The sequence below is a fragment of the Elephas maximus genome, chromosome 19, assembly GCF_024166365.1.
Source record: "Elephas maximus indicus isolate mEleMax1 chromosome 19, mEleMax1 primary haplotype, whole genome shotgun sequence".
In the NCBI taxonomy this organism is placed as follows: Eukaryota; Metazoa; Chordata; class Mammalia; order Proboscidea; family Elephantidae; genus Elephas; species Elephas maximus.
In genome coordinates this window covers 19,300,794-19,325,288 of record NC_064837.1, presented here as the reverse complement: position 1 = coordinate 19,325,288, position 24,495 = coordinate 19,300,794, and the positions used below count along the sequence as shown (strand labels likewise).

At 39.9% G+C, this 24,495-nt stretch overlaps 1 protein-coding gene across 2 annotated transcripts in view; it reads right to left on the bottom strand.

Moving 5' to 3' along the window:
- The window catches only part of METTL16 (methyltransferase 16, N6-methyladenosine), a 79,516-nt gene extending 56,159 nt beyond the window's left edge, over positions 1-23,357 (bottom strand). For both annotated transcript variants that reach the window (XR_007513983.1, XM_049859306.1), the window contains exons 1-2: positions 23,214-23,357; positions 19,579-19,707 (exon numbers count right to left, since the gene is read on the bottom strand). Coding sequence is in view for 1 of the 2 variants with exons in the window: in XM_049859306.1 (XP_049715263.1) it covers positions 19,579-19,706 (128 nt within the window). In the remaining variant the exon portion in view is untranslated. The remainder of the gene's footprint in view (positions 1-19,578; positions 19,708-23,213) is intronic.
- Between the last annotated feature and the right edge of the window lie 1,138 nt (positions 23,358-24,495).

Sequence of the window (24,495 nt, the reverse complement as noted above, 5' to 3'; positions counted from 1 at the left end):
GTCTCAAGGGGCAAATACCACCTTTGGATGTAGAAACAGGTTAGAGATTTTCATTCTCCGCACATTATTTAATTATCTGAATGCACCTGACATCACTTTCACTTTAGTAAATGTTTTGCAACTACATGGGAAATGCTTATATTATTAACTGGGGGTGACCTATGATTGTATCTATAACAAAATTACAACCACAAAAATTATTATATATGCATAAGGCCAAGGACCAGAAAGGAATACAGACAAATAAAGTAACCTGATCTTTTAGGGTGGAGGAATTGTCACTTTTTCCTTTTATGTATGCGATGTGACCATTATAAATGGAGCTAAAAAGGACAAAGACAGTCCTCAGGTTAAATGAATGTCCAACTTACATACAATCTGTACTTACGAACCAACTCCTACGAACCAACCCCCATAAAGCCTATTATATTAAAAATTCGAGGTACATACAGTGGCTCGTAAAAACAAACATGCTTCTTTGTGACACATATCAAAACATTAAAAAACATTACTACTATATTATTATACTAAAGATGTTTTCCTGTATCTGAAAGTGTTTCTTTCATGTTTTTCAAGCATAGAACGGTATGCTATACACTACACACAAAGACAAACATTTGACTAACTGACATTAGATACAAACAGTACCTAGCTGTTCTGACTTACGTACAAATTTGACTTAAAGACAGACTAGGAACACAACTTGTTCATAATTTGGGGACTGCCTGTATATTCCTATAATTTTCCCATTAAAGGCTCTGTAATGTCTGTATAAAACAAAAAACCCACTGCCGCTGAGTCCACGTCTGTATGTTAAGGAATAATTACTTTTCCGAAAAAAGAATACAGGTCCTTGGTTCAGAGTACTTGCTGTCATAAAGGAAAGCCTATTTTGTTGCAGGCTAAACCAGGATATTTTCCATGGTGACAGAAATCACCAAAGGATAATGCTGCAGCTTAAGCATTAATCACACAGCTTCATGAAACATTTGGGCACAAGGAGTAACAATTAATGTTTTCCTAGTACCTTCAAACAGAGTTGTTGTTTACATAAACAGTTCTTGTTATTCAAATATATATACATATCATTTTACCATCAAGTAAATTCCAATTCATAGCGACCCTACAGGACAGAGGAAAACTGCCCCATAGAGTTTCCAAGGCTATAAATCTTTACAGGAGCAGACTGCCACATCTTTCTCCTGTATATATATATGTGTGTGGGTATATATATACACACACATATATTACATATACACACACACACAGATATTGCTAATGTTAGATGGATCTTTGCTGAAAGCAGAAAATACAAGAAAGATGTTTACCTGTGTTTTCTTGACTATGCAAAGGCATTGGACTGTGTGGATCATAACAAATTACGGATAACATTGCCAAGAACAGGAATTCCAGAACGCTTAATTGTGCTCATGAGGAACCTGCACATACACCAAAAGGCAGTGGTTCAAACAGAGCAAGAGGATACTGCGTGGTTTAAAATCAAGAAATCAAATGACATATTACATCGGCCAGATCTGCTGTAAAAGGCCTCTTTAAAGTGTCAAAAAGCAAAATGTCACCTTGAGGACTAAGGTGCGCCTGATCCAAGTCATGATATTTTCAATTGTCTCATATGTGTGCAAAAGCCAGACAACTGAATAAGGAAGACCAAAGAAGAATTGATGCCTTTGAATTATACTGCTGGTGAAAAATACTGAATATTCCATGGACTGCCAGAAGAACAAACAAGTCTGTCTTGGAAGAAATACAACCAGAGCGCTCCCTGGAAGCAAGGATGGCAAGACTTCATCTCATGTACTTTGAACGTATTATCAGAGAAGGACATCATGCTTGGTAAAGCAGAGGGTCAGCGAAAAAGAGGAAGACCCTCAACAAGATGGATTGACACAGTGACTGCAACAATGGGCTCACACGTAAGGACTGTGAAGGCGGTGCAGGACCGGGCAGTGCTTCACTCTGTTGTACACAGGGTCTCTACGAGTTGGAGCTGACTTGAGGGCACCCAATGACAACAGCGACATACAGATTTACCCTGATGGACTAGAGCGCACAATTAATTAATAAAGAACACCCTAATGACCAAAAAGTGTAAGATACCCAGCAGAGGCTAGTCTTAGTAAAGAAAATAAAAATCAGTGAAGACCTGACTCTTCAGACTTTGATGGCAACACAAGTACTCATTTTCTAACGCTAAGAAAACACAGACACTAAGGGTTGAAAATCCTTTTGTAGGACAAAGTCTAGTCATCTGACTTCACTAGTTAAGTATCTAGGTCACTTTTAGCACCCTGTGACATTCGAAAATTCTGAACAAAGGCAAGATCTTTTTTCATTCTCATTTCTGAGATCACAGGGAGGCACAGAAACTAAAATTAGCTCTCACGTGGAAATTAGCAATTTATTCCATCAGTCTTCGTTGTTTGTTTAACACATCTACACATCCAGCTTCACAAAATTGCCTCTTGTCAACAGGCTCATGTCACATTTCCCCAGAATGACTCCTGTTCTGCTTCCGATGAATACAGTATTATCATTATAGATGGAGGTTTGGAAGGTTCCATTTCTGTAATCCACAGTTAAAATAACAATCATTCTAGTACTATAGAAGCTTAACCAATGTAACAATAACAAGGCTAAAGCCTCCCAATCCTACCCCACCAACGGTTTCTATTCATTAGTAGTCGCTGAGGTGCTAAAAATGGTACAGTCACACAGTATGACAAAGCCCTTCAATGCTGGGTGTCTTTGGTTTAAAAAAATAAAACTCAGTAAGTATCACACTCTATTCAAGCTTAACTGGCAGGGCTCAATTAAACTGCAGATGTTCCTATGGGGATGGCTGTGAAAAAGCACAAACTAAAATCTAATTGCAACGGTCAGATATGACTATAATAAAGCAGTGACAGGTTTGGGGAAGAAAAACAGATACTGCACAGAGAGTAATCCTTATCATCTTATCAATTATACCAGGCTTAATAACAAGAAGTACCACCTTCTTCCACTGCACCCTTGCTTCCCACAAGACTGCGTGTATAAGGGTTAAGCAAATAACACTCCAACCCATCTCAGGTCTAGTATTTTGTCTGATACTTTTTCCATCATTGGCTGCATTTATATTTCGGAAATTCTTTTTTCATACATCTCATGGAGTTAAACAAAAAGCCATTATAAAACTAAACATCATTTGATCAAGGCAGACAATTAGCAACTCCTACCCAGACAAAAAGGAAGTGGGGTGATGTCTGGGAGCACCTAGGTCATTTCCACTAAAGGAAAGTGTGTCTCCTCCCTCCTGCATCCATCTTAGGTCCCTTCTAAGCCAACTATAAATATGCTCAGATTGTTTCCATCTTTGAGGAAAAGAGGGGGAGGTTCTCTTCAGGAATGCCTTACCCTCTTCCCATGGCTTCACAAACAAATTTGTATTTTCCTGCAAATAGTTTTAAAATTCCTTTTACCTATTACAAAAACCAGCACTTCAAACATCTCAGCTCAGTTTTCCAGGCCCTTTCTATGCACAATGTATTGGCAGATATTTTGGTTTTACTTTGAAACAAAGTTACATTTCAGAGGGCTGCCAGGACCATGGTCTCAGGGAACATCTAGCTCAATTGTCATAACATAGTTAATAAAGAAAATGTTCTACACTCTACTTTGGTAAGTAGCATCTGGGGTCTTAAAAGCCTGTGAGCGGCCATCCAGAATACTCTACTAGTCTCCCCCTTCGGGAGCAAGAAAGAATGAAGAAAACTAAAGGTACAAGGGAAAGATTAGTCTAAAGGACTAAATGGACCACATCTACCACGGTCTCCACCAGACTGAACCCAGTACAACTAGATGGTGCCCGCTACCACCACTGACTGGTCTGACAGGGATCACAATAGAGGGTCTCAGACAGAGCTGGAGAAAAACACAGAACAAAATTCGAAATCGAAAAGGAAGACCAGACTTGCTGGCCTGACAGAGTCTGGAGAAAACTGAGAGTATGGCTTCCGGATACCCTTTCAGCTCAGTAATGAAGTCACTCCTGAGGTTCACCCTTCAGCTAAAGAGTGGACAGGCCCATAAAGCGAGACTAAAGGGGCACACCAGCCCTGGGGCAAGGACTAGAAAGCAGGAGGGGACAGGAAAGCTGGTAATAGGCAATGCAAGGTTGAGAAGGGAGAGTATTGATATGTCGTGGGGTTGTTAACCAATGTCATAAAACAATATGTGTACTAAATGCTTAATGAGAAACTAGTTTGTTCTGGAAACCTTTATCTAAAGTACAACAAAAAAAGAAAATTCACATCTAAAAGCATTAAAAAAAATTATGTTTCATAATCTGCAACATCTACTCTATCGCCTATATGGTATTCCACTGAATGGAACCACATTGTAAAAACCTTCATATTGGATATTTAGATTATTTCCAACTTTCCTTATTATAAACAGCCCTGGGATAAACATCCTCGAACAAAGATTATTTACTGATACTTTTCAAAATTTTTAAGATTGCAATTCTACTAGCATGCTATCACTGCGCCCACTTGATTGTATTTTTTGCGAGTGATGGATATTATTATATTTTTTTATCTTTGCTAATTTAGTCTATATATTTTTCTTTTTTGTGTGAATTGCCTGCTTTTATCCTTAATCTTTTTATCTATTGAAGTTTTTTTTCCCCCCTTTTCTTACTGTCTTCTAAGAAAGCTTTTTTTCTTTTAAGGAAGCTAATCCTTTGTCACAGGCTATAAATATTTTTGTTTTGTCACCTATCTTTTACTGAAGGTATTTTTTGATGTGCAAAAGTTTTTACTTTTTATGTAGTTGAATCCATCCATCTCTTCTTTTATGAATTCTACCATTAGAACATGCTTTGTTACTACCAAAGCCACAGACATTCACCTAGTGCTTAAAAAGTAAGTATACAGACTGGGAAAAAATGTTTGGCTATGACTTATCTGACGAGGGTCTAATCTCTAGTATCTATAGAAGGCTTCAACACCTCAATAACAAAAAGGCAAATAATGCAATTAAGAAATGGGCAAACAAACTGTTCAGACAGGGATTGGGCTGGATTATGGGATAGAAAATGATACTGGTAAGGAGTGAGCTTCTTGGATCAAGTAGACACATGAGACTATGTGGGTAGCTCCTGTCTGAATGGGAGGTGAGAGGGCAGAGGGGGTCAGAAGCTGGCCGAATGGACACAAAAATAGAGTGGAAAGAACGAGTGTGTTGTCTCATTGGGGGAGAGCAACTAGGAGTATATATAGAAAGGTGTATATAAATTTTTGTATGAGACTGACTTGATTTGTAAACTTTCACTTAGAGCATAAAAACAACAACAACAAAAAAAGCTAGCAGGGGGCCATCTAAGATGTATCAATTGGTTTCAATCCACCTGGAGCAAAGGAGAACGAAGAACACCAAAGACACAAGGAAAATATGAGCCCAAGAGAAAGAAAGGGCCACATAAGCCAAAGACTCCATCAGCCTGAGACTGGAAGAACTAGATGGTGCTTGACAACCACCAATGACTGCCCTGATGGGGAACACAACAGAAGATTCCTGATGGAACGGGAGAAAAGTGGGATGCAGACCTCAAATTCTAGTAAAAAGAACGGGCTTAATGGTCTGACTGAGACTGTGTTAGCCCAAAACTAAAACCATTCCTGAAGCCAACTCTTCAGACAAAGATTAGACTGGACTATAAGACATAAAATGATGCTGGTGAGGAGTGTGCTTCTTAGCTCAAGTAAACACATGAGACTGTGTGGGCAGCTCCTGTCTGGAGGTGAGACAACAGGGCAGAGGGGACAGAAGCTGATTGAATGGACATGGGAAATACAGGGTGGAGAGAAGGAGTGTGATGCCACATTGTAGGGAGAGCAACTAGGGTCACCTCACAATGTGTGTTATGTTTTGTATGAGAAACTGACTTGACTTGTAAACTTTCACTTAAAGCACAATTTAAAAAAAAAGAAATGGGCAAACAATATGAACAGACACTTCACCAAAGGAGACATTCAGGCAGCTAACACTCACGTGAGGAAATGCTCTTGCAATCACTAGCCATTGGAAAAACACAAATCGAAACTACAATGAGATACTATCTCACCCCAACATGACTGTCACTAATAAAAAAAAAAAAAAGAAAGAAACAGAAAATAACAAATGTTGGAGAGGCCGTGGGGAGATGAGAACTCTTATGCACTGCTGGTGGGAATGTAAAATGGTGCAACCATGACGAAATACCACTTTATAAAGATACAAATAGAAATACCACATGATCCAGCAATCCCACTCCTGGGAATACATCCTAGAGAAATAAGAGCTGTAACATAACAGACATAAGCACACCCATGTTCACTGCAGCATCATTCACAATAGCAAAAAGATGGAAACAACCTAAGCACCCAAAAACAGATGAATGGATAAATAAATTATGGTACACACACAACAGAATACTATACAACTATAAAGAATGATGAATGCATGAAACATCTCACAACATGGATGAATCTGGAAGTCATTATGCTGAGTGAAGTAAGTCAATAATCACAAAAGGACAAATATTGTATGAGACTACTATTCTAAAAACTTAAGAAAAGATTTAGAAATGCGGGAAACCACTAACTTGATAAAAAAAAAAAAAAATAGTACCCAAAAAAGCCCACTGCCGTCAAGTCGATTCCGACTCATAGTGACCCTACAGGACAGTGTAGAACTGCCCCATAGAGTTTCCAAGGAGCACCTGGTGGATTTGAAATGCTGACCTCTTGGTTAGCAGCCATAGCACTTAACCACTACGCCATCAGGGTTTCCAACTTGATTGTAAACAAGTGTTAACTCTGACAAAGGAAAAGACAATACACAGTATAGGGAAAGTCAGCACACTGGACCAAGGCAAAGTCATAGACGCTTCCTAGACACATCCAAATGCCTTGAGGGACTGAGATACCGGGGCTGAGGGCTGGGGACCATGGTCTCAGGTGACATCTAGGCCAATTTGCATAACTTCGCTTATAAAGAAAATGTTCTACATCCTACTTCAGTGAGTAGTGTCTGAGGTCTTAAAATCTTGCTAAAGGCTATCTAAGATACATCCGTTGGTCCTGTCATGTTCAGGGCAAAGAAGAATGAAGAAAACCAAAGACACAAGGAAAATTTTAGTCCAAAGGACTAACGGACCACAAGAACCACAGCCTCCCCCTGCCTGGGCATAGAAGAACTAGATGGTGCCCGGCTATCACCACCCACGGCTCTGACAAGAATCACAATAGAGGGTCCCAGACAGAGTGGGAGAAAATGTAGAACAAAATTTGAATTCACAAAAAAAAGACCAGACTTACTGGTCTGACAGAGACTAAAGGAATCCCCAAGACTATGGCTCCCGGACACCCTGCTAACTCAGCACTGAAACCACTCCCAAAGTTCACCCTTCACCCAATGATTAGATGGGCCTCAGGGTTGTATTCTTTCACCATACCTATTTAATCTGTATGCTGAACAAATAATACGAGAAGCTGGACTATATGAAGAAGAACGGGGCATCAGGATTGGAGGAAGACTCATTAATAACCTGCGTGATGCAATCTTGCTTGCTGAAAGTGAAGAGGACTTGAAGCACTTACTAATGAAGATCAAAGACCACAGCCTTCAGTATGGATTACACCTCAACATAAAAAAAACAAAAATCCTCACAACTGGACCAATAAGCAACATCATGACAGATGGAGAAAAGATGGAAGTTGTCAAAGATTTCATTTTACTTGGATCCACAATCAACAGCCATGGAAGCAGCAGTCAAGAAATCAAAAGATGCGTTGCAATGGGCAAATCTGCTGCAAAGGATCTCTTCAAAGTGTTGAAGAGCGAAGATGTCACCCTGAAGACTAAGGTGCGCCTGACCCAAGCCATGGTATTTTCAATCGCATCATATGCATGTGAAAGCTGGACAATGAATAAGGAAGAGCGAAGAAGAGTTGACGCCTTTGAAATGTGGTGCTGGCGAAGAATATTGAATATACCATGGACTGCCAAAAGAACGAACAAATCTGTCTTGGAAGAAGTGTGGCCAGAATGCTCCTTAGAGGCAAGAATGGCGAGACTACGTCTTACATACTTTGGACATGTTGTCAGGGGAATGAGTCCCTGGAGAAGTACATCATGCTTAGCAGAGTACAGGGTCAGCGGAAAAGAGGAAGACCCTCAACAATGTGGACTGACACAGTGGCTGCAACAATGAGCTCAAGCATAACAACGATTGTAAGGATGGCGCAGGACCGGGCAGTGTTTCGTTCTGTTGTGCACAGGGTCGCTACGAGTCGGAACCAACTCGACGGCACCTAACAACAACAGCATAAAACAAACAATAACACATGTATATGAAACCAAACGGGCAACAACTGCCCAAAAGCAAAGACAAGAAGGCAGGAAGGGATAGGAAAACTAGATGAATGGACACGGGAAACACAGGGTGGAAAGGGAAACGGGGAGAGTGCTGACACATTGCGGGGATTGCAACCAACGTCACAAAACATTTTTGTGTATAAATTTTTGAATTAGAGACTCATCTGTGCTATAAGCTTTCACCTAAAACGCAGTTTTTTTTTTTTTTAGAGTAAGTATATCAAAACCATTAAATCATCAGGAAATTATTTTGTGTACGGTATGGGAACGGGAATCTAACACACCCTTCCCATGGCTATTTCAACTGCATTTATTAAAAATCCACTATTGCCCCCCTCCCCGCACTGATCTGAAATGCTACCCTTATTCTACATTAAAATCTTTATACAGTGAGATGGCATCTTACTTGGGAGTTAGGTTCAAAAGTAAGCATATATCCTGAGTAGAAGGCATTACTGAAGAAGAACAAGAAAGTAGGAGGCCTCATACTCTGATTTGAAAACATACTACACAATCACAATAATCAAAACAGTCTGGTACTGGTTCAATGAGAGACACATAGAACACTGGAACAGAATCAAGAACCGGGAAATAAATCCATCCACAGACAACTGATTCTTGACGAGGGGTCAAAGTCCATTCAATGGGGAAGAAATAGGTTCCTTAACAAATGGTACTGGCAAAACTGGGTATCCACATGCAGAAAAACAAAAGAGTACACCTACCTCACACCACACACAAAAACTAATTTAAAATGGATCAAAGGCCTAAATGTTAAAACTAAAACTATAAGTCCTTGTTAAAAACAGAGGGACAAAGTTATGGGACCTAATTTTTTTTTTAAATCAAAACAAATTATTGAACATAACTATGAATGCACGAACAGCAGAAAACAAATTAGATAACTGAGATCTCATAAAAATTAAATACTTATGCTCATCAAAGGACTTTATTAAAAGAGTAAAAAGAGAACCTAAGAGACTAGGAAAAAATTTTCGGAAATGACATAGCTGATAAGGGTCTAATCTCTAAGATTTATAGAAAACTTCAACAACTCAAGAACAAAAAGACAAACAAACCAATTATAAAATGAGCAAAGGACATGAATAGAAACATCACCAAGAGGACATTCAAGTGAACAACAAACACATGAAAAGATGCCCACAATCGTTAGCCATTGGAGAGATACAAATCAAAACTACAATGAGATACTGTCTCACTTCAGCTAAAATGGCAGTGATTAAAAAAAAAAACAGATAACAGCAAATGTTACCGAGGATATGGAGTGACTGAAATCCTAATCCATCACTGGTAGGACTAAAAAATGGTACAGCCACTATGGAAAGCAGTATGAAACTTCCTCAAAAAAAAGAAGAAACAGAACTACCCTATTATCCAGCAGTCCCACTACAGACTAATAAAAGTGACATGAACAGACATATGTACACCTATGTTCAGAGTAGCACTATTCACATTAGCAAAAAATGGAAACAAACTAAGTGTCCATCAATGGATGAATGGATAAGCAAAATTGATACACACATACAATGGAATACCATACAACCATAAAGAACAATGATGAATCCACAAAACATATTATAACATGAATGGACCCGGAGGACATAATGCTAGGTCATTCAAGGACAAGTACTATATGATCCCTCTTTTGTAAGAAGACAAGAATACATACATATAAAGAGACCAATGTTCAGGGTTAGGGAGGGGCTGGGGGGAGGAAGAATCCCGCTGTAGATCATAGACACTTGTTTATTTTGGTGATGGGAAAAGTAGCACCAATGTGGGTGTTGCGAGCACAGCTTGACCAAGGTAAATGATGCCACTTAAAAGCGCTCAAGAGAAAAGGATGCACGTATTGAAGAATCTGACACATATCACTGGGGAACAACTCCTACAAAGACCAAAAAAGAGTGTATGGTCACATATGTATGTGTACTGGCACAGAGGTATACAAGTAGGTACAGGTGTATACGTATGTGTACACAGACAGAAGTATCCATATGTATGTATAAGCACAGATATGTGGGTGCAGGCACATATATTCATGGAAGATACAACTACAGATATTCCTCAGGCATAACCAAATGCTATCAGTCAGAATTGACTCGACGGCAGTGGGTTTTAACCAAATGCCTAGGTTGGAAAGCTCAGGACCTTGGTGTCATGGGACAACTCAATTGGCATAATAGAATTCGCAAAGTTCATGTTCTGCATCCTAGTGAAGTGTGTAGAATTCGCCATCTCAAAAGCTTGTGAGCAGCCATCTAAGAAACAACTACTGGTCTCTGCTCATCAGGAACAAAAGAGTAAAAAGGAAAGCAAAGTCTCAGAAAAGAAACAAGTCTGTAAGGCTAACAGCTACCCTCATCTACCCTGAGACCAGAACTAGAAGGTACACAGCTCCCACTACTGATCTTTCTGACCAGGATCACAATATATGGTTCCGGATAGAACAAGAAAAATGTAGAACAAAATTGAAATTCTTAAAAAAATGCCAGATTACGTCTGGGGTTTTAAACGCTAGCAAGTGGCCATCTAAGATGCATCAATCTGTCTCAACTCACCTGGAGCAAAGAAGAATGAAGAACACTAAAGACACAAGGTAACTATAAGCCCAAGAGACAGAAAGGGCCACATAAATCGGAGACTGCATCAGCCTGAGACCAGAAGAACCAGATGGTACCCAGCTACAACTGATGACTGCCCTCACAGGGAACATAACAGAGAATACCTGATGGAGCAGGAGAACAGTGGGATGCAGACCTCAAATTCTCATAAGAAGACCAGACTTAATGGTCTGACAGAGACTAGAAGGACCCTGGAGGTCATGGTCCCTAGGTCTTCTGTTAGTCCAAGACAGGAACCATTCCCAAAGCCAACTCTTCAGACAGGGATTGGACTGGACTATAAGACAGAAAATGATACTGGTAAGGAGTGAGCTTCTCGGCTCACGTAGACACATGAGACTATGTGGGCAGCTCCTGTCTGGAGGCGAGATGAGAAGGCAGAGGAGGACAGGAGCTGAATGAACAGGCATGGGGAACACAGCGGGGAAAGGAGGAATGTGCTGCCTCATTGTGGGAGAGCAACTAGGTGTACATAGCAAGGTATATGTACATTTTTGTATGAGACTGACTTGATTTGTAAACCTTCACTTAAACCACAATTTTAAAAAGAAGGCCAGATTAACCAGACCAGATGCAATTAGAGGACTCCCTGAGACTATAGTCCTGAGATACTCTTTAAACCTTGAACTGAAACTATCCGAGATCACCTTTTAGCAAAACAAAGTAGCACACAAGATAAAGGATATTACCTGTAAGTACAGTGCTCTACTAAAAATCCATCGATAAAAGACCAAAACATCAACATTTACTCTAAAGCAAAGATGAGAAGGGGGCAGGAAAACTAGAATAGTGGAAACAGAACAACCTGAATGGAAATGAGAAAGTTGAGAGGCTGAAAAATGTAACTAATGTCACTGAACAATTTGTATAGAAACTGTCAAATGGGAACCTAATTTATTGTGTAAACTTTCACCAAAACACAATAAAATATTATTAAAAATACAACACATAGAAAACTTCAACAACTCAACAACAAAAAGACAAAGAACCCAATTTAAAAATGGGCAAGGGACATGAACAGACACTTCACCAAAAAGGACATTCAAGTGGCCAACCATCACATGACAAGTTGCTCACAATCATTAGCCATAAAAACCAAAAACCAAACCTGTTGTTTTTGAGTCAATTTTGACTCACAGTGACCCTATAGGACAGAGTAGAACTGCCCCATAGGGTTTCCAAGGAGCAATTGGTGGATTCAAACTGCCAACCTTTTGGTTAACAGGTGTCATGGATTGAACTGTGCCCAAAAAATATCTGTCAGCTTGGTTGGGCCATGATTCCCTTGTTTGATCGTATGATTGTCTACCGTTTTATCTTCTGATGTGATTTCCCTGTAAGTTGTAAATCCTATCGTTATGATGTAATAAAATGGATTAGTGGCAATTATACTGATGAAGTCTACAAGATTAGGTAGTGTCTTAAGCCAATCTCATTTGAGATATAAAAAAGAGAAATGAGCAGAGACATGGGACCTCATACCACCAAGAAAGTAAAGCTGGGAGCAGAGTGCATCCCTTGGACCTGAGGTTCCGTTGCTCCCAGACCAAGGGAAGACTGATGACAAGGACCTTCCTCCAGAGCCGACAGAGAGAGGAAGACCTCCCCTGGAGCCGGCACCCTGAATCCGGACTTCGAGCTGACAGAGAAAGACTTCCCCTGGAGCCAGCAACCTGAATTTGGGCTTCGAGCCTACTGGATTGTGAAAGAATAAACTTCTCTTTGTTAAAGCCAGTCACTTGTGGTATTTCTGTTATAGCAGCACTAGATGACTAAGAGAGCAGGCAAGCTCTTAACCACTGTGCCACCAGGGTTCCCCATTAGCAGTTAGAGAGATGCAAATCAAAACCATTATGAGATACCATCTCACCCCGGCTAAAATGGCACGGATTAAAAAAAAAGAAAAGAAAAAAACTGCTGGCAAGGTTGTGAGGAGATGTGAACCTCTATTCACTGCTGGTGGGATTGTAAAATAGTATACCATATTTTCACACAGACAGCACGCACCTTCTACATTTGTTTGTCAACCATGCCCTCCCTCCACGAGGTATTTTCGTTAAGCCACGCTATGCCAATTCTTTGTACATATTGCTGTAAAAAAAATTAGCATAGCACGTTTAGAAAAATACTTTGCAGGGGAAGGGTGCAGTTGGCAAAAAAACATAGAAGACTCATGTTATTTGTGTACAAATACGGTAATCACTACAGAAAATGGTATGGCACTTATCCAAAAAGTTAAAATTAGGAATATCTTATGATCCAGCAATCCTACTTCTAGATATATGCCCTAGAGATCCAATAGCAGTGGTATGAACAGACATATGCATTCCTATGTTCACTGCAAATTTCCACATTTTGTTGGATCACTTTTTTTTTGGAATGGGTACAAATATGGATCTCTTCCAGTCAGTTTGCAGGTAGCTGTCTTCCAAACTTCTTGGCACAGATGAGTGAGTGCTGCATTCATTTGTTGAAACATCTCAACTGGTATTCTGTCAATTCCTGAAGCCTTGTTTTTTGCCAATGCCATCAGTGCAACTTCGGCTTCTTCCTTCAGTACCATCAGTTCTTGATCATATGCTACTTCCTGAAATGGCTGAATGTCGACCAATTCTTTTTGATACAGTGACTCTGTCTATTCCTTCTACTTCTGATGCTTCCTGCATCGTTTAGTATTTTCCCTGTAGAACCCTCCAATATTGCAACTTAAGGCCTGAATTTTTTCTTCAGTTCTTTCAGCTTGAGAAACACAACAGTATGTTCTTCCCCTTTGGTTTTCTATCTCCAGGTCTTTGCACGTTTCATTATAATCCTTTACGTTGTCTTTTCGAGTCGCCCTTTGAAATCTTCTGTTCAGCTCTTTCACTTCATCATTTCTTCTTTTCACTTTAGCGTTCAAAAGCAAGTTTCAGTGTCTCTTCTGACATCCATTTTGGTCTCTCTTTTTTTTTCCTGTCTTTTTAATAACCTCTTGCTTTCTTCATATATGATGTCCTCGATGCCATTCCATAACTTGTCTGGCCTTCAGTCATTAATGTTCAATGAGTCAAATCTATTCTTGGGATGGTCTCTAAATTCAGGTGGCATATATCATTTCACTTCTATCCACAATCAACGCCCATGAAAGCACCGTCAAGAAATCAAACAACCGCATTGCACTCGGCGCATCTGCTGCAAAGGCCTTCTTTAAAGTGTTAAAAAGCAAAGGTGTCACTTTAAGGACTAAGTTATGTTGGATTCAAGCTATGGTGTGTTCAAATACCTCATATGCATGTGAAAGCTGGACAATGAATAAGGAAGATCGAAGAAGAATCAATGTCTTTGAATTATGGTGTTGGTAAAGAATACTGAATACTCAATATGGACTGTCAAAAGAACAAACAGATCTGTCTTGGAAGAAGTATAGCCAGAATGCTCATTAGAAGCGAGAATGTCAAGACTCTGTCTCACATACTTCGGACATGTTATCAGGAGGGATCAGTCCCTGGAGAAGGACATCATGCTTGCTAAAGCAGAGGGGGAGTGCAGACAGAAAGACCCTCAATGAGATAGACTGGCACAGTGGCTGCAACAATGGGCTGGAGCATAACCACTGTGAGGATCCAGAACCATGAAATGTTTCATTACATTGTACGTAGGGTCACTATGAGCCGGAACCGATTAGACAGCTCTTAACAACAATAACATATTTTCCAACTAGTATTTCTAAAACTATTGGTTTTCTTACATTTGTTTATATTTTTACATATTTTATATTTTAAGATAATTTTAAATATTTATGGTATAAAACAAAAATCAAACCTGTTATCATCGAGTCAGTTCCAAGTCATAATGACCCTTATAGGATAGAGTAGAACTGCCCCACGGGGTTTCCAAGGAGCAGCTGGTGGATTCAAACTGCCATCCTTAACCAATAAGCCACGAGGGCTCTACATATGTATATTTAATTCACCAAATTTGTTATCTGAATATTTTTTAGATGATTCTCAAGTGTTTTTTCAAGTGCACAATAATCGAGCCACTGTTAACAAAAAAAAAAGTATAATTTTTCTTTCTAGTATTTACACCTCTTTTTTTTTAATAAAGGAAGCAGGAGACTTTAAGTCAGAGTTCCAGCTCAATCATTTCTTAGTTCTATAAATCTTTATAAGTTATTTGAAAAGTGCACATTCACTATTTATAGGTTAAAAAGCTCAAAATATCATTAAATCAAACCCATTAATTGTATCACTTACATCCTCTAACAGTAGTACATAACCTTTTTTAGGTCAATGACCTTTGAAACCTTTTAAAATTAAAGCTCTATGTTATAGGTTGAAGCTCTGAACTATATCTCAAGAAGAAGAACTTACACAAAAAATATTTTTATCTAATTGTCTTCAAAGCTCTGAAAGTCCCTAAGGTCACTGCTGTTTATTTTTTTCTACATGTATAGAAATACAAGGAAAATTTCTCCAAATTATGTCAAACATTTTAAAAATAATGTTTTTCAAAATACTAAAATGTTTTTCAAAATACATTTTTTATCTTCGTTGAGAATTATTTCTTTTATCAACATAAACTATCCCTCATTTTCCAATTTGCTGCATTTTTGCCTTCTACAGTTAGTCTTCTTACAATGGGGCTCTGTTCCGATGACTTCATCGTAAATTCTTCTTTTATTATCAGTATCTTTATAAATTGATCTTTGAATATCTGTGAGTGAACACCTGAGAATGATAACAGCAAATTATGAGCTGCAACACTGTATGTAGTATACATTACTAATGATAAAATATACAAAAAAAAAGTCGTAAGTACGATTCACCATAACTCAAATACGTCATAAGTCGGGGACAACTAGGTATTCAACTTTATCTGACATCAATATTATGAATGACTGGGGGGCAGGGCAGACTCGTTTGCCTAGCATATTTTTGTCCCTCCCTTTATTTTTAATTTCTCTGGCATTTTGTTTTAGGTAAATAGCACTATATTTAGATTTTAGAGAGAATTATTCTCATTCATTCAACAAATATTAGTTGAGGGTCTATTACTTGTCAGGTACCTTTAAACCATTTAGATGTGTTGTGATAACAGATTTGTTTGGTGTGCTCTCAAAGTGATTTTTTTTTTCTTTCTTTTTTTTTTCTTTTACTATAAATCTAATCAAGTCACTAAACATTTTTAGATCCTTCTCCGGTTTCTCTGTGTCTGAGGAATCAAGTCCATTCTAATTTACATGCTGTGAAAGGCTCTTTGTGATCTACTCTGTTTTCCTTCCAATCTCATCTTCTGTTATTCCCCCAACTTACTATCCTATATCCACTTTGGCCCTACCTACACGCAGTTCTCCAAACTCATCATGCAATTTACAATATTCTTTTCTCTATATTTGAATTCTTTCCCTGCTCCTATTTATCCTTCAGGGTGCAGATCAAAGACCTGGGGCCTTCACTACCACCATCGCCACCATCACTGCTGTGTGACCCTCTCGTATTTTCAGTTGTCTACTAAATACCTCCACTTGGATATCCCACGATGTTGTTGTTGCGTGCCGTCCAGTCAATTCCAAACTCATAGCAACTCTACAGGACAGAGAGTAGAGCTGCCCCATAGGGTTTCCTAGGCTGTAACCTTTACGGTAACAGACTGCCAGGTCTTTGAACTACGGCTGATAACATCTGAGGAGTTCTTCAACCAAGGAAAGACTGAAGACAAGGACCGTCCTCCAGAGTCAACAGAGAGAGAAAGCCTTCCCCCAGAGTTCACCTTCAATTTGGACTTTTAGCATACTTTACTGTGAGGAAATAAATTTCTCTTTGTTAAAAGCCATCTACTTGTGGTATTTCTGTTATGGCAGCACTAGATGACTAAAACATGTACTGTAGTTAATAATATAGATAGTAGATAAGAACTACTTTAGGTGAAGGGAAAGACAGCACACAATACAGGGGAGGTCAGCACAATTGGACTAAACCAAAAGCAAAGAAGTTTCCTGAATAAACTGAATGCTTCCAAGGCCAGCGTAGCAGGAGCAGGGGTCTGGGGACCATGGTTTCAGGGGACATCTAAGTTAATTGGCATAATAAAATCTATTAAGAAAACATTCTGCATCCCACTTTGAAGAGTGGCATCTGGGGTCTTAAACGTTAGCAAGCAGCCATCTAAGATGCATCAATTGGTCTCAACCCACCTGGAGCAAAGGAGAATGAAGAACACCAAGGACACAAGGCGATTACAAGCCCAGGAGACAGAAAAGGCCACGTGAACCAGCGACTACATCATCCTGAGACCAGAAGAACCAGACGATGCCTGGCTACAACCGATGACTGCCCTGACAGGGAACACAACAGAGAACCCCTGAAGGAACAGGAGAGCAGTGGGATGCAGACCCCAAATTCTCATACGACCAGACTTAATGGTCTGACTGAGACTGGAGGGACCCCAGTGGTCATGGCCCCCAGACCTTCTATTGCCCCAGGACAAGAACCATTCCCAAAGCCAACTCTTCAACAGGGATTGGACTGGACAATGGGTTGGAGAGGGATGCTGGTGAGGAGTGAGCTTCTTGGATCAGGTGGACAGGTGAGACTATGTTGGCATCTCCTGCCTGGAGGGGAGATGAGAGGGTGGAGGGGGTTAGAAGCTGGTGAAATGGACACGAATAGAGAGAGTGGAGGGAGAGAGCGGGCTGTCTCATTAGGGGGAGAGTAATTGGGAGTGTGTAGCAAGGTGTATATGGGGTTTTTTGTGAAAGAATGATTTGATTTGTAAACTTCCACTTAAAGCACAATAAAAATTATCAAAAAATAAAAATAAAAAAAGTACTGTAGTTAAGTAGTATAAGCATATGGGGCTGGGCTCGACTTGTTTACTGAGTGGAGTAGACAATCAAAAAAAACCTTGGAAACCACAGTTCTAGGGTACTTGATCTTAATCTTTGCATACTGGGTGGTGGGGGAGTAGGTTACAGATCTGTTTCAGAATGGAATGAAGTAAAGAATTATTTCCCAGAAAAACAAACACAAGTATACATATTTTAAAACTGCTGTATATGTTTTCAAGAGTGTCTTGGACTCCAGGTTAAGAAGTCCTGCCTGTGGCCATTCAAGGTGCAACAACTGGTCTCTACTGACCTGGAGCAACAGAGGAAGGAGAGTCAGGAATAGAAGGAGGAAATGAAATGTGTGGCCAATTGCCTCTATGCACAACTATCTCTTTTGTCACGAGACCAGAAGAAATGGATGGTGTGCAGCTACTACTACCGAACATCTTGATCAAAAATACTACAGAAAAATTCAGACCAGAATTTCAAATTCTTATGGAATCTAAACTTTCTGGAGCCACGGAGGCTGGACAAACCCCCAAAACCAATGCCCTGAGAGAATCTTCAAACTTTAAACCAAAAACATTCCCTAAAGTCTTCTTTAAAACCAAACAATAGTTTAGCTTAATTAATAAAGAATGTCTGCTTTGAGCACCGTGCTCTTTTGTCTATTTGATCCCACAAGGGATCAAATAGACAACAGCAACTAGAAAGGTTCAACAGATAGCTTAAGGGGCAGTGAGTTTATGTTAATGGAGGAGGAACAATTGGAAAAGGAGGGTGAGAATGGTTGCACAACTTGAAGAATGTCATCAATGTCACTGAATTGTACATGTAGAAATTGCTGAATTGGTGTATGTTCTGCTGTGTATATTTTCAACAACAAAAATAAAATAATTTTAAAAAAGAAAAAGAAGTACTGCCCTTGAACTTTTATTCCAAAAGCCTTAAGAGACGGCTAGAAGGAAGAAAAAAAAAGAGGTTGGCAAAATACCTCGAGCCCTGTGATCCTACTCCTTACCATCTTCGTCTTCAATCCCTGCTTCTCCTCCCACAGTTGATCACCACACCTACCCCTAGGGAGCCTTGGAATTTCCAATCTCCTCTGTAACTCCCACAGAGTTTAGGAATGCAGTCAAAGATGGTTCCTTCTGATGAGTTTAACACACACTTCAGTCATTCCCATACCATTAAAATTTTTGCCGTTTCCTGAAGCATCTGCACTATTATTTTCTTTAAAAGTTGACTTTTTAAACTTAGATTTAGTGACATCTTAAAATATCATCTGTGAAATCACAGTTTTGATTTCCTGGCTATTATTTCCCTACCTCATATCAAAATAAACCCACATTTATTAAAACAACAACTTTCAGACCCTTACCCATTACTACGTTTGGAAGCACACAGAGCACAATCCTAAGGTCTCCACAGTTACTGGAAGATCTCTGGCAGGTCAGCAACAAGAGAATTTTTTAAAGCCAGAAAGAAACTTAAAAAACATTTGGTCCAATCCCATCATTTTATAAATTAAAAAGCTGAGACCCAGAGAAGGTAAAGTAATTTGTCCAAGGCCAGGTAACATGTTTAATGAAACGTCTACAACTAGCATTCACGTCTACTATCAGTCCAGCACACTTTCCACTACACTGTGACCATTCAGATTATACTAGAATGACAGGTATCAAGAATTCTTCATCTGTTACCTACCTCACTCTTCCATTCAGGTTTATCTGAACATGCTGCTTAAAATCTGGATATTTGGATGCCAGATACGCAAAGTCAGGAGGTTTATCCTTGTATCTATTTCTTGCATGCATTGACTTACTCAGAGCCATCCTTAATAAAAAAGAAAGGAAAAAAATTAGCATATTTAGTTTTAAAAAAATTAGTAAGAAAAAGTTGTAGATGTAAAGTCAATAGTTATAGCCAACAAATCTCTACGGATCAAGTGAGAAAGTAGAAATTACATTTTTAAAAGTATACAACATACAGTGAATCATTATTTCTTAAACCAAGGAAAGAAAAATTGAAAACTAGTCCTTTAAGGACATCAAAGCGGCAGAATGCAGCATAATCTACAGCTGAGATTATAGTTTGAGGTTAGTTTTTACAGTGGCCTTGCAAGAGCTGAATATTTGATAACATAAAAACCAAACCCATTGCCACTGAGTTGATTCCAACTCTTAGCGACTATACAGGACAGAGTAGAACTGCCCCATGTGGTTTCCAAGGAGCAGCCGGTAGACTCGAACTGCCCACCTTTTGGTTAGCAGCTGAACTTTTAACCACTGTGCCACCAGGGCTCCAAATATTTGATTAGTGCACCACGAAGTCACTGAAGTTTGAAAAAAAATCTTCTATTCCAATCTCTTTTAAAAATTTCAGTCTTGTCATTCCTAGGCAGCTAAAACCAAATGAAAACAAACAATTTTGATTTCTTCCAGATTCCAAAGAGGAAAAACTTTAACATTATTTACAGAAAAAATAAAAACTGGAAGAGAAAACTACTGTTAGTGCTTTAGTAAATATCTCTAGCAAGTAGGTAATTTTTAGAATATTTTAGTATATATTTCTGGGTGGTAGATGATTTTTATTTTCTTCCTTATATCTTTCTGTATTTTCCAATTTTTTTTAATAGTGAACATTCATCCACACAATATTACATACACCAGAAACCTAAGAGTTAGCTGATAGTTCTCCTTCCCTCTCATATCCAAGAAATCACCAGTTTTATAGATTTTACTTGTGAAATACCTCCCAAATCCGTCTATTTCTACCTGCTCTCTACCAATATCATCTAGTACAAGCTACCTAGACAGCCAGAACAGCCTCTTAATTAGTCTGCCTTCATCCACTCTTGTCTTCTCCATTCCCTTTTCCACTTTGCAGTCAGAGTGATCATTTCTAAACATAAATCTCATTATGTCCTCTTGCTCAAAACCTTACTCTTGTTATAAAAACAGAAATCATTAATCCAAGATGCATACAATACCCTGAATGGTCTGGCCTTACCTTCAGCTTAAACCACACACTCCTTGCTCCTCCCTTTTTGACCATGTTCCTCCACTCTTGCTATGGTGCCTTTACACAGACATCTTTTGCCTGTATTGTTCTTTCCTCCCCCTCTGCACATGCTGAATTCCCGTTCATCTTTCAGATCACAGTTCAAGCATCTCTTTAAGAAGGTATTCTTTTCCCTAATCTCCCCAGTATGTCATGCCTCCCTATTATAAACACTCATACCAAGACCTTTTCCTTTGCACCTTTTGTTAGACGTAATTTTACACAGTAATAAGCCTGTCAATGCTCTATTTCAAAGTTTTTTTGGCAGCTTTCTACATTCAAAATATGACAACTGATTAAAATAAAAAAGTTTTCACCCCAGATCATATATCCAACTGTCCAGAATTCTCCACTTGAATGGCTCAAAAATACTTAAAGTCCAACATGTCCAAAACCAAAATCATTTCCACCCACCCCAAACTGGTCTTCTAATCGTCCTCATCTAACTGAATGGCACTGCCATCTTTCTAGGGGCACAAGCCATCATTCTTTAGCACCCTCTCCTCCCCATACCACCCCCATTCCAAACACACCATGTCCTGGATATTCTATATCTCCTAATTTTTTCTTGGCCCTTTTCACTCTTCACCCTCTCTAATCCAGATCACTATCATTTCTTTCTTAGATTACTATAATTGCAATCTGAGACTCCAAACATACGCAAAATAAATTAAATTACAGATAAGGCAAATTCAGTTTATCTAATTTCTTTGCTAACCAAGTTCCTAATACAGGTAATGAGTTCTTTGCTACATATATTCCTTTCCTCATACATGGCATCAGCATTGTCATTACCCGCCTCTCTCTAACCTAATCTCCTACTTTTCTCTTCCTGGTTCATTCTGCTCCAGCCACAATGGTATCCTTGCTGTTTCTCTATCAAATAACACCTTCTCAGTGAGGCCTCTCCTGAGTAACACACACACACAAACACACACCCTGCTCTCCCTTCCCGGCTTGTCTTCTACACAGAACTTCTGTGTATTTTACTTACTTACTTTTTATCTGCCCTAACAGTAAGCTTAACGAGCGAAAACTTTTGCTTGTCTTGTTCACTGCCATTTCCCAGAGTTGAAACTAGGGCCTGGCAGAGTGGGAACTCAATAAGTACTTGTTGACTGAGAGCAGGATGGAACGTGTTTCACTTTCCAGGCCACGGAAACACAGCACTCTCATTCTGGGTAGGCAATACCCATCTTGAGTCTCAAAAAAGTTCAGCCCTAGTTCCTGTTGGAGGTGAAATGAGAAGGCAGAGAGGCCAGGAGCTGGCTGAATGGACACAGGGAATACAGGGTGGAGGGGAGGAGTGTGCTGCTGTCTCACTGGGGGAGAACAACCAGGAGTATATAGCACCGTGTATATAAGTTTTTGTATGAGACTGACTTGATTTGTAAACTATCACTTAAAGAACAATTAAAAAAAAAAAATTAGCCCTTGGGCTGTAGTCTTTTTTTTTTTTTTTTTCGGGTTATCTGAGTCCAGAAAGCCAGAGTAGTACAGTTTGAGGCTGACACTTTCACTGTCCCTTTCATCTTTCTCACATCCACGTTTCGGTTTCTTCCGTTCCTCTTGACCCTTTGTAACCACCATTTCTCTTAACAGATAATTTACTCCTGTAAGATAAAATTCCTTCTGCACATATCGCTCCCCTCATCTGTCTCCTGGCCTTCCGCCATAAATACTTTTTTCACTAGTCCCACCACTGCTTCTATTCCTTCCACGCGCTCATCTTACCCACTCAGTTTGTCTTCCCGACTCACTTCCAGATCTCTCCTGAAGCTGCTGTCGTTGTTAGGTGCCCTCGAGTCACTTTCCACTCACAGCGACGCCTCCATGCACAAGAGAACGCCATCCTCACAATCGCTGCATGTTTGAGCCCACCGTTACAGCTACTGTGTCAATTCATCTCGTTGAGGGTCCTCCTCGTTTTCGCTGACCCTCTACTTCACCAAACATGATGTTCTTCCCCAGGGACTGGAGAACATGTACAAAGCGAGCGGGACGAAGTCTCTCTATCCTCGCTCCCAAGGAATATTAAGGGACTACTTCTCCCCTAAACCTCCTCAACCTCGGGGGTCCTTCCCACTTCAGTGCTAGTCTCTATTTGCCAACTCCTGCCATTCACCCACCCATCCCTACGCGCAAGCACAAACCCCCATAAGACCTCCTTTCTTAGACCAACTCCGCACCTCACGGGCCCAGAACCAGAGAATGAGAAACTGGGTGATCCAAGGACTAAGTGAACTCACAGCCCGCGTGAGAGATGTTAACTGACCCACCTCCGAGGCCGAAATTCCTGCCAGACCAACTGTGCCGCGTGGACAGCTACAACTCCACGAACTCAAACGGCCCGTAGCGCGAAGGTCCTAGAAACGCAGAAGCTACGCTCAAAGCGCGCCGCCATCTTGTGCCGCCATCTAGCCTTATGATTGGACGAGTTAATCTCGCGCTACCTGTGGGCCGAGCCTTAAGAAAGAAGAAACTATCGCGAGACCTGGAGTTTGCGGCTCCTTCTGACCGAAGAAGGGGGTATGGTAGCCAGCCGAGTCCTTTCCGTTGTTTCTTCAAGTGTGGTGCGAGGGGCATGTGCATTAGAATCCTCTAAAGAACTTTTTTTTTTTTAAAGGTAGGTTTCTGGGCCCCGGTCTAGACTTCTTACATCACGCTCTCTAGGAGTTGGGCGGGGAATCTGAGGATGAGGGAGGGAGACGTTTGAGTTTGGTGACGGGCAATGAGCGCGTATATAGCAACAGGTCTTTCTTCCTGCGATGTCTCATGTGATTACCACAGATAGTCCTGTGAGGTAGGGAAGAGTAGTCTCATTTACAGAGGAAGAACTGAGGATCAGAGATACTAAGTCATTTGTTCAAGACCTTACAGCCTGATGACATCAAGTCCAAGTTATTTTCTATTTCATCACCTGCTTCTTGAGCTGGAAGCTCTGTTAACACATTTCATTTTTCTTTACAACTCGGTTATACTAATTTTTATTCTCTGATAAGTATGGTAAGCATTAGTCTCTCCATTTTATAATTGAGAGGGAAGGATTAAAGAATTTCAAAAGGCATAGAGCTAATAACAACGCTAGGGCTCAAGTCTGAGCCTCTGGACCCCCACCTAGTATCCCTTGCCGTTATAAAAGAGCTTGTCTCCTAGTAATTAATGTGAAAGCTTCCGGCAGACTATTGCCATAAAACTGAAAGATAATAAGGAGTAAGGGATGGAGACTTCAGCTTTATGCAGAACTGAGTGTACCAGTTCTCACCAAGAATAGCTGAGAAGATGTTTTCATTATCAATTGTGTAACAAACCACCCCAAAATGTATGGCTCAAAACAACAACCATTTTATTTGCTCACAATTCTGCAATCTGGACTGGGATTAGTCTGGCCCTTCTTCTCCTGGCTTTACCCTAAAAAAAAATCCATTGCCATCGAATCAATTCTGACCCATAGGGACCGTATAGGACAGAGTAAAACTGCCCTGTAGGCTTTCCGAGGATCAGCTAGTGGATTTGAACTGCCGACCTTTTGGTTAGCAGCTGTATCACTTAACCACTGTG